This window comes from Thunnus thynnus, chromosome 3 (assembly GCF_963924715.1).
Source record: "Thunnus thynnus chromosome 3, fThuThy2.1, whole genome shotgun sequence".
Classification (NCBI taxonomy): Eukaryota; Metazoa; Chordata; class Actinopteri; order Scombriformes; family Scombridae; genus Thunnus; species Thunnus thynnus.
This window is the reverse complement of record NC_089519.1, coordinates 22,478,678-22,490,168: the sequence shown is the minus strand read 5'-3', so window position 1 is coordinate 22,490,168 and position 11,491 is coordinate 22,478,678. Positions and strand designations below refer to the sequence as shown.

General features: G+C 40.2%; 1 protein-coding gene across 1 annotated transcript; it reads left to right on the top strand.

The window, feature by feature from the left end:
* Nucleotides 1-417: 417 nt before the first annotated feature.
* Nucleotides 418-8,515, top strand: mogs (mannosyl-oligosaccharide glucosidase). The gene is made up of 5 exons (XM_067584798.1): nucleotides 418-527; nucleotides 2,483-2,846; nucleotides 4,128-4,351; nucleotides 4,535-4,728; nucleotides 5,904-8,515. The coding sequence occupies exons 2-5, from the start codon at nucleotides 2,498-2,500 to the stop codon at nucleotides 7,672-7,674; spliced, it is 2,538 nt and encodes an 845-aa protein (XP_067440899.1). The 5' UTR covers nucleotides 418-527; nucleotides 2,483-2,497; the 3' UTR covers nucleotides 7,675-8,515.
* Nucleotides 8,516-11,491: the final 2,976 nt, after the last annotated feature.

Genomic DNA, 11,491 nt, shown 5'->3' with positions numbered 1-11,491 from the left:
CTGAATATTTATTGAAATGAAACCATGTGAGAAGTTTAGAGGGAAAAATCACTATGACCCCGACTACACACTGCTTTTTGTAAGACGTCAAAAACCAAAAAGGTTGGAAACTGGTTTAATCTTTACCAATGTGTTGTATTTTAAAAGCTTGTTATATTATCCATTGTGTCAAATCTTCATCTGAAAAGTAACTAAAGCTGTTAAATACATATAGTGGAGTAAAAATTACGTATTTCCCTCTGAAATGTAGTGAAGTGGAAGTATAAAGTAGCAATAAATGGAAACACTCAAATAAGCACAAGTACTTCAAAATTGTACTTAAGTACAATAATTGAGTAAGTGTACTTAGTTACTTTTCCACCACTGGTATTTTATATTCATTTCATTTAGTAGCAGTTGAGTTGATGGTGTCACACCCACGTGCACTCGGGAGCGGAGTACACGTCAGTGGAAGCGAGTATTAACCAGGAAGTGGCTAGTGAGCTAGCAACGGATAATGAGCAGCTGAGAGTCTGGTATTTTCACAGGTCAGTAGCCTTTTGCTCAATGAACATTTAGGTGGAACTACGATTCGGCACCATATTTTATTAGCTGACACATTATATCGTGACAGCCGGTCGGTTTCGCTAAAAGTAACGTTAATTAGCATTACGGCACTACCAGCGAGTAGTGTGCAGCCTGCACGAAACGTTGCATTACCGGTTATGTTAGTGGCAACCCAGCCTGTTCTGGTTAAAACAAGTGTCTGGGATAGATATTTACATTTGAAACACAATGCACATAGGCTGAGGTTGATTTATAAAGTGGTCGGCGCCGTCAAACTGCCCAGTCTGCCATGATATGCCATGCAAGGTTAACGATAGCTAGATTGCTTTTTTTAGCCTAAGATGACGTGAACTTAACATTACAGGAGGCTACCAAAGAGCCACGACAGCAATGATGAGGACGAATTTTATCAGATAAATGTTATCATAAGTATATCCGGATTCTATAATATATGCATCTTCCTGTGACAATATTTCCCCCCTGCTTTGGTTAATGAAACGTTGTCAGGTCATTATTAGGTACCTAAAACTAATGCAGTGTAACAAACAACAGCCCTGCAATGAATCCTGCCTAATTAATCTACCCTAATTGATGTAAATAAAATGGACAAAATAAAAGAAACACCTGTCAGTATAACCAATACAATCCAGATGCACCACAAACTCCAAAATGACCCTAAAGTTGAATGAACACCTCTCTAAAGCAGTATTAATGGAAAGTGGACATTGTTATTACAGGTGAAACTGTTAATTGATTAGTTGATTGACATAATATTAATTGATAATGATTTGTTGATTGATAATTTGCTTAATCAAGTGGACTGAAGTATTTCTAGGCAGGCAGTCTCATTGAGATTGTGGTCTCAGACCTGAAAACAAAAAAACCTGCTAATGTCATTCAACCAAACAACCAGCTGGCACACAAGAAAGTCATTTTAAATCAATTTTATTTATATAGCCCCCCAGAAAATCACAATTTTGCCTCAAAGGGCTTTACAATCTGTTCAGCATACCTCAGCCTCTGTCCTTAGACCCTTGAGTTTTTCTCCCTCTCATATCAATGAGGGTAGACTAAAAATCTGAAACACCTCTTTGCCTCCAAAATGATGATAAACATGAAACGACACCTCTCTCACATCTTCAACAAAAACTGAACCTGATCTTTGTGAAGGTGGGATTTATTGCAGGGCTCTTGTGTTAGACTGAATTATTAGTTTTAGTTAGATGTGTCTAATAAGCTATCAATTATAAGTGCATTTCAAATAAAAAGTATAGAGCTGCAACAATCAGTCAATTAATCGATTGGTTGTCAACTATTAAACTAATCGCCAACTATTTTAATAATCGGTTTATTGTTGGAGTCATTTTTTAAGAAAAAAATATCCAAATGATCTGATTCCAGCTTCTGAAATTTTCTGGTTTCTTCAGTCTTCTATGACAGTAAACTGAATATCTTTTGGTTGTGGACTGTTGGTCAGGACAAAATTAGACATTTGAGGACATTATCTTGGGCTTTTGGAAACAGTGATGGACATTTTTCACCATTTTCTGATATTTTTAGACCAAACAATGAATCGATTAATTGAGAAAATAACCGACAGATTAATCGATAATGAAAATGACTTGTAGTTGCACCCCTAAAGTATTGTATGTCAAACAATCGACAACCGGGTGAAAAATAGAATGCTTAACAATTATAAGAATCAGGAAAAAACATTAGATAATAAAGCTTTAAAATTTCCACGGGGCATGAAAGAGCTTGAAAGCTGCTTGTAATTCATTTCATTTAAAAGGTGTGTTGTGCCTCAATCAGGTAGTCAACATACGGGATTTATAAGATTAAGAAGTTATTGGATACTATATGTTGTATTTGCTATATGTGCAGATTTATGAAATGGTTCATTGACAAGTGCATATGAATCTCTTCTTGTTTCCAGCTTCAGAAGGGCAGGATGGGCAGGCAGAGGAAGAGGGTGGTAACTGGTGAAGCTGCTCCCCTACCAAGGAAAGATGAGAAGCCCGCTACGTTTCACCGCAAGGAGAAGAAAAAGAAAGTCGATATTGGCAAAGTGTTCATCAACATCTCTATCGGCCTTTGTATATTCAGCCTGATCTGGTTCTTTTATGCTCTCTACATGCGGTCCACCCTGGCCAAACGGGTGGTGACCCTGCACCCTTCGTCTCCTGTCCAGGACGCCAATTGCAGCAGTGCCAAGGTTTCTCCGGAGAGGTTCTGGGGCTCATACAGACCTCAGGTCTACTTTGGCATGAAAACCAGGAGTCCGAGGTCGATGGTGACAGGTGTGCTGACCCATTCATAGTCAAACTGAGGCTAAAGGTTAAAGAAAAAACTGGCATGGACATACAGTATTTCTGTAATATTGTGCAGATGGTGCATAACCTGTGATTTTAGTAGAGTATGAGTAGGGCTGGATTATACTGACAGAATCTAAATATTTAATCAAATATTTATGACTCAATATCTTGATATATGATTTGACCATATTTTCTCCAGAATGTTTGTCAAAATTCTAGAGAAACAACACGTCTGTTTACAGGTTGAGGTATGCATTGTTTATTTCACTCAGGCACCTAGTACTAATGAGTTCAAAAGATTAAGACCATGAAAAAAACCTTGTATTTAACCTCTTAAACCCAACTGACCTCCAGGTGGGTCCGTCATTACAAACTCCTCCTGTGCAGCCCACAGAACTATTTTAAATTCTAGTGAAGATCCCAAGGTTTCCAAAGATTCAAAATGTGTCAGGGTCAGGCTGCATTTTGAATGATTGAAATGTGTATAAAATGATATGTAATATAATAATATTTCTTTTTTATATATATAAAAAATATTTCTTTTAAAAAAACTTTCTGTGGGTAATGTAGATGGCAGGTTTTTGATAGGAAAGAAGAACGCATGGGATAAAAAAAAAAATGCTATTTCTAATCCTGCTGCATCGATTTTGATCCCTTTTATTTAAACTGTCCACCATGAGTCCGACGATGTTACAGGAGTGCAATGTTAAATCAGTGGAGTTCTCCTTTAAGACTCTGATTACCAGCTTACACAGTTATGTTTCATAGATACTTTACTTGTTTACATGTCAACATTTACATAAATAACACAATATAAATTCTGTTTTAGAATAGTTTTCCCCTCGTATTTAAATAGTTTGCTTTTACAAAATATTTACATTATTGCATTAATCAAATCTTCATTGTTAAATTGCACTACTAGTGGGAAATAAGCCCAGACACTTTCTAAATTCAGGTAAATTTTGGCCGCAGTTTTGACTGTACATTCTAGCAGCCAATTTGGATAACTCTTGTTGTTGATTAGATGACAACAAAAAGTGCACTACAATTTCCAGTATTAAGTAAGCACCTATAATTATATACTGCTGTTCTCAAAACCCAGTTGGCTGGTAACTTACTGCACGTTGCCAGCGAATTTTGGGACTTACCTTTTATGTGAAACTGTTGACAAGTTACTCTTTCCCACATCATTTGATGCATATCTATTTGTGCATCCTCTGTGCTGTACCAGCAAATTTATTTACTTGCTTTATTGTATCTCCTCAGGTATGATGTGGATGCGTCAGTTTTCTGACATAGACGTGAACCTGAGGCACACTTGTGAGCAGGGAGATCGTTTGCAAGGCTATGGCTGGCTGATGCATGACGGGATTAGCTTTGGTGTCCAGGAAATCCGAGACAATGGTTTCACACTGACCACAGAGTTTGTCAAGAGGATGGGAGGGGATCATGGAGGAGACTGGACCTGGAGGGTCACTGCCAAACAGCATGTAAGTGCTGACTGTTTATTCAGCCTTACTATATGTGCAGATGTTCCTTCACATGACCAAAATTGTTGTATTTTATGTGGTCAAAACTTACAATATCTGTGAAAGCAATATTTAATGATTTCAGTTTAATGATTTTAAGTTTGGATCATTGTAGGATGCTGATTTATTTTTTCCCCCCACCAGAGCTCTGCCCCTCAAGCGCCGGTTATCTCCCTGATGTTCTATGCAGCAGCTGATACACAGGGCTCACTGGAGGCTCACGTGGAAGAGAGAGACCGCCTCGCATCCATCACTGGTTTCTCAGAGGAGCTTGGCAACTTCAAGATCACGTTCCGAAAGCCTGTTACCGGGGAATTATCCAGCGCTAAATATGCCAGGTAAATGCATGAAGGCATGAGAGAATGATAAGATCAGCACCACCCAAAAAGGAGTAGACTAGAAAACTGGAGGGAACATAGAACGCTAGTGTTCAGTATTAGCAGTAAAGAAAATTGACAATTAGACTAAATGACTCATAAAATGAACAAAATATTATAAAGCAATGCTGTACTTTCCAAACAGTTTACAACTATCAATCAGTGAAAGCAGGAAAAGCTGCATATGTACAGAAATCTTGATAGAAAGGTGAGAAGACATTGTCATTCAGCAGCAATCAACAGTGGCCATTTAAACTGCATGCAAGTGCAAGACTCATGCATAAAAATACAAAAAGCATTGTTGCACTGACTTTAATTGATTTGGAGTTTTGAGGCCTTTTGCACCTCTCTAGATTCCCAGCATCAGAAGTGTGGCCTCTTAACATTCTACGTGACACTCAGTAGAAATGTCATGTTGTGCTGTAGTGTGATGCTACAAGACTTCTGGGGTAAGAAAATCACAACCTCTAGATGGCAGCAAAAAACAGGCCTTTCAGCCTTTGTTTCATCACCTTTTTTATTCCCCACACACAGTTTCCTGGACATTGTGATATATAGTAGGATAAATAAAGTTTGAGAAGCCAAAGAAAAGCAGACCGTTTCTATGAAGCCACTAGTCTTTTTTTTCTGAAACAGCACAGCATCAGTTTACTTAAGTAAAGGTGTGTATCTACCTTTTAGAAAGAGCTGTTGTTGCACTAAAGTTTTATATTGAGTGGATCAAGACTCTCTGCTAGCTCACTGCTAGCAACATTCACAGGGAGCAACAGTATTTCACAATTTCACGAAGGCCAAAGAAGACCAGCGTAGCAAAATAGAAAGGTATGCACTGATAGAAATGGTAAGAGTTGTATGACTTATGACTTATGGTAGGTCAATGGAGGATGTAGTTTAAGTGGGAGCTTAATGTTTGATTTTACTGATTCGTTGTGTGACCAGTCGCTTCACTTCTGACTCACCAGCACAACATGAGACAGCAAAAGCTAAGATACAGTGTGCTAAGGCTTCATAAGCATAGCTAGTGCAGTTAAGGTCATTTGTGACTATAAACTACACCTGAACATTTTGTGTGACTGCTTAGATTTCATAGATTCTGAAAAAACGGGATGATAATCACTAATTTCTTGTCTTTTCAGTTATAACTACCTTCAGACTGTCTCTCCTGGCTTGGAGAAGCTGACTGATATTGTGAAGCACAGTCTGAACCGTAGGTTTGTCTACAGTCCTCCATCTGGTGAGAAGAGGCATTACATTGCTGTGGACACCTACAAGCCACCACATCACCAAAACCAACAGAAACCCACCGACACAAGGAAAGAAAGTGACTTTGTGCTTCACCAAGTCACCGTCCAGACGCCATTTCAGATTGAAGTTCTGTTTGAGTCGGCAAGCTTCCACGCCCGTCCCAACCAGCTGGTGGGCTCAGTCATGACTCAGGAGCTGGAGAAGAGGAAAGCTGAGTTTGATGCAAAGTTCGAGAAGACCTTTGGGCTTGAGAGCAAAGGTTTTAGCCACGCACATATTAAGTTTGGCAAGGCAGCACTCAGCAACATGTTAGGTGGAATGGGCTATTTCTACGGCCAGTCAGTGGTACAGTCCGTCTACAATGAATATCCGCTCCTGTACCCCGAAGGCGCATTATTTACTGCTGTCCCATCACGCTCTTTCTTTCCCAGAGGATTCCTTTGGGATGAGGGCTTTCACCAGTTGCTACTGAGCAAGTGGGATCCCCAGGTGACAAGAGAGGCTATTGCCCACTGGATAGACCTGATGAATATTGAGGGCTGGATCCCCCGTGAGCAAATCCTCGGAGATGAGGCTCGCAGTAAGGTCCCAGCTGAGTTTGTAGTTCAGCGGAACGAGAATGCCAACCCACCCACTCTCTTCTTAAGTCTTCAGGAACTCATTGAACAGCTCTCTTCAAATCCAGACGAGGCAGCATCTCAACCAACCTTGCCTTTCCTCAGACGGCTATTCCCAAGACTGAAAACCTGGTTTGAATGGTACAACACCACACAGTCAGGGCCCTTACCCAACTCTTACCGCTGGCGTGGACGTGACAAGGACACCAATCTATTCCTCAACCCCAAGACCTTGACATCTGGGCTAGATGACTACCCTCGTGCCTCACACCCATCAGCAGATGAGCGCCACGTGGATTTACACTGCTGGATGGCCTTGGCCTCAGGCATCATGGCTCGTATAGCTCAGCTTTTAGGTGAGCCCCATCAGGACTACCTACTCACCCACCAAGTGCTCAGTGACAACAACCTGCTGAATGAGCTCCACTGGTCAGAACAACTTCGTGCTTTCAGTGACTTTGGCAACCACACCCAGAGTGTGTCCCTGCAGCGGGAGAAGGTGTACGTACCTCCCGGACAACCTCGTCATCAGTTCCCTGTAGCACGCCTTGTGCGCTCCGTCCGCAGGGCGCCCAAGCTACAGTATGTCAATGCTTTAGGTTATGTGAGCTTGTTCCCCTTCTTGCTGCACATCCTCGAACCGGACTCCCCTAAACATGAACATATTCTTCGAGAGATAAGAGACTCCAATAAGCTGTGGACTCCCTACGGTCTGCGTTCACTCTCAAAGGCCGATCCCTTGTATATGGAGCGAAACACAGAGCATGACGCCCCCTACTGGAGGGGACCGATATGGATTAACATCAACTACTTGGCAGTCAGAGCCCTCCACCACTACGGCACCACACAAGGGCCATACCAAGAGAAGGCAGCTGCTCTTTATGAGGAACTCAGGACTAACATTATCAATAATGTTTATAGACAGTATGTTCAAACAGGGTATATCTGGGAACAGTACAATGACAGCACTGGCAAGGGCCAAGGAAGCCACCCCTTTACTGGCTGGTCAGCTCTGACAGTATTAATGATGGCTGAACAGTACTAAAACTGTAGATTTCATCTCATGTTTTATATCTCAAGATATCGGCCTTCATTTGTATCTGGATGTGACTGAAACAACATAATCAGGTCTCAAGATATAGAAATATGTCTTGTCTGGCTGTGGAAACTGTGCTAATCATCAAAAACTGTAATTACAAGATTCAGCTGAAAAACAGGCATTTAAGATCACAATTCCACATTTAGCCATGCCCTTTAATTAAAATAACAGGTTTCATACAGGTATTCTCTGAAGGGTAATGTACAGCTTACATTACCACTCTTTGCTGTATGTGGAGCCAAGCACTGTTGAGTGCTTCACTTAAGATGCATTTAAGAAATCATATCCCTCTCAACTTCACACACGTCAACTTCACAGCTTCAAACGGCAATCTTTAATATGGAAAATCAAGACAGGTGTTGTTTTTAATGCAGGGAACTACTGGTCCACCTGTCTGAGGGAAGGTTCATACTTTTACGCTAGACGTGTGATGCCATATATGAAGAACTGTTACCAGATTTGTCACACGTTCTGGGACAATAAGTGCATAAATGAGCGAGTTGTGTCACTTGACAAATAAGAGTCATTATCTTTAATTGTGCCATTTTCTCTTAAATCTATTATATGTCCTCAGTTCTCTGTCTTAATGATTGGTCATTTTGATATTTAATTGTTTGATCACAGTCTTTCACAATAGTTCTTTTCAGTCTTGCTCAACATTTATAAAGTCACTGCTTCTAAAAGCAGCAGTATTTTGTATACACAGCCTGTGGTTTCACTGGCAGGGAGCAGCATTGACTGTGGCATTGGTCTTGTTTTGTTAAAAAACAATAAATGGTTTAAATAAGTTTTTGGTCATGCTGTACTTTTTTAATGTTGGTGTGTTGCCTCCATTGACCTAAGCAAATTATTGACTCAATCTAAGCCTATAGCTGCAGTCTGTCTGAAGAGAGAAAATTACCTTCTTCATCTGTTGTTACAGAGCCATCCATCATCATCATCATCATCATTATGGTTCAGACAGTGACACTCCTTCACACTAGGTGCTTGTAATTGGTGATCTCTGAATATAACCTTATTCAGCCACTAATTATGAGTTGCTGTCAATGGAAGTTTTATCTGAGTCCCTCTCAAATAAAATAGATCACTCAGTTTTCTATCCTTGCAAACAGAGTTGATTAATCCATGTTTTTGATTAATGCAATGGTATGGAACAGCATTTGACTGTATTGAATTATATGTCACAAGAAAGCAGTGAACAAAATATACATGAGCACAAACATGCATTCTAATAACAGCTGCTGGTTGCTCCATTTTACAGTACATGTAACAATACACGTACTGAGAGTACACACGTCTGTGTGGGTAGTTTTTGAATGTGTGCACATTTCATTGTTGGGTAATAAGTATAATCCCAGATTGGTAAGGTTTTTCTTGCTGCCAATAGATGAAATCCCAGCATGGCTCTTTTTTCTTGTAATTTTTTCAAACCTTTCAAATATTCTAAAATTGCCCAGGAGTGCATATTGTCTAGAAAATATGATTTAGATTTTAAATGCTTAATGGACAGTATGCTGTATCATCAACAGGAAACCTGAGAGAGCCAGAATATTTAAACCCCAATGCACAGCTTCAACAGTGGATCGATCAAACCAAATTTGTTTACTGCTTCTGGTTCCAGTTATTAACATAAAGTGTCCCTATTTTGCATACAATGCCCTTAAAGTGTTGAAATTACAGTATTTTTTATTCACCCTGCCGTTAATAATTCCTCACATGTTCAGCACAGATATCAGCATTTCTCTGTCAGTCAATGCAGACAGTAGCTTCAGCACACTGTGACCTTAAGTACAGCAGCCCGGTCCTCTTTCTTTTGTCAGATGGCACATTCGAAGGCCTCTGGCTGACGTCAGTCTGCTGCAAGTTATTTCTTTTTTTTGCATGGTTTCCATGGAGCGCAGTTGTAAGGGCTTGGTGCTTAATTAGCTAACATCAAAAGGCATGGAGCGTACATAGATGGCGAATTCTTTTCACTCCTTGACATATGCTGGCATACATTTACACATCGGGCATACAGTGGCAGTGTTCTTATTAATACTTTGACACCAGATATAAAACGCTGGTACTGAGAGCACTGATACTGGCTCTCAGTCTGTGTGCCTGACCACTGGGTTCCAACCTCTAGACTGTTATGAATCCTTTGAATGGGCTAGATGTGCAGTTGTATAGTTGGAGGCTTAGCGTGGTGCATTCAGGTTGCATGGCTAAAAATAGTGCTTCTATCAGTTAGCAGAACAGCAGAAAGACTGTGAAGCCACAGATTGGTAGTTTCACCACATTTATCAGTCATCATATACAGTATGTGCCTCAGTTCTTGTACTTAACAGAACATTAGATACTGTAAATTAACAGAAACACTGATAAATACTAATGCCTGTGTGTATCTTAAAAGAGGGTTTCAACATTTTGAGAAATTCAGTTGATTGAATCGTTGTGAGCTTAGAGCTCAAAAACTAGCAAATTATGTATCAGTGTGCAATGATTGCCTTCAGCCTCAGTCGTGGGAGACACAAGCTCATCATTTGACCCTTTGACCTGTTAACGCAAAGCATGGTATCAAGGGATTTGGGCACAGATGAGCCATATCCTCTGCCTTTTGCAGTTTCTGTCAGAGGAAATGGATTCCACATCCCCTCAATACAACTACAGTCGAAAATGCATTTATTTCTTTGAAGAGTGCGGACAATCTGTGTGACTAAAGCACTCACTGCGCAATCCATCCCCCTCACCCAAGACCCTTTTTTCAAAGTGTGATGGGATAATAGCCAAACAGCATCAGAGCTAACTAATGTGACTGCATAATAAACAGATGAGTCAGGGAGTATTCATTTGCATATCATCCCAACCTTAATAGAGCTTCTATATAGTGAGTATTTTGTGATTGCCTACTACCAGTGGATTGACTATTGAGTGCAGTGAACATGTAGTGAATGCAGTGTCCAAATGGCCGCTGCTCAGTGTTGAGATAGTGTATTTTTATGATGGAAATCATTATACATCAGCATAGTGATAATAAAGTTGTCTAATAGTTGCTGGAAATACCCCCCTGTAGCACTGACTGCTGTATTGAATGTAATTACTGGGAACTTATGCTAGAGGGAGCTAATTAATAAGGAATTTGGGAGTGTAAAATAGGCTTTTTCAGTACAACTTAGCTATCATTTTACTTACAATGGAGTGCTACTTAGAATTAAAGCAGTATAAGTGGATAATTATGCTAATGGCTCAATTTGGATTTAAGATATGGTGGCAGGCTGTATATCCAGGAGACCGCTGTTCTTAAATTACAGTAACTCTCACACAGGTTCTCTGTGCATATGTGGGCATGCATGTTCATATCATCTCACTGGAGATGTCAGATGTTTTGTCCTGCGGCCACACAGTTATATGTGTGTGTGTGTGTGTTTGTTCTGTTCTCTTCTGACACAACTCCTTTTGCTTCACATACAAACAAACAAACAAACAAAGCTTTTAGGCAAACAGACTATGAACTTCTGCTTCTTGTGACGTATGCATTATTTTCTCTCTTTGTCTATTCCTTGAGCCTCATGGCTATGAACTGTTTAATGTTCTTTAATGTTCATTTTAGCGTCAGTTTCCATCAGCTTACTGCATGTAAATGTTGCTCGTGGAACTCCAGCTTTGACATCACTGCCCTCCCAGGGCACTGTAACAGTGTTTGTTCTCCCTGACATCAAAACAAGCAAGACTTCCTCCCTCTACTTAATTCAGTTGCCATCAGCATCATCGTCCACACTGGCCT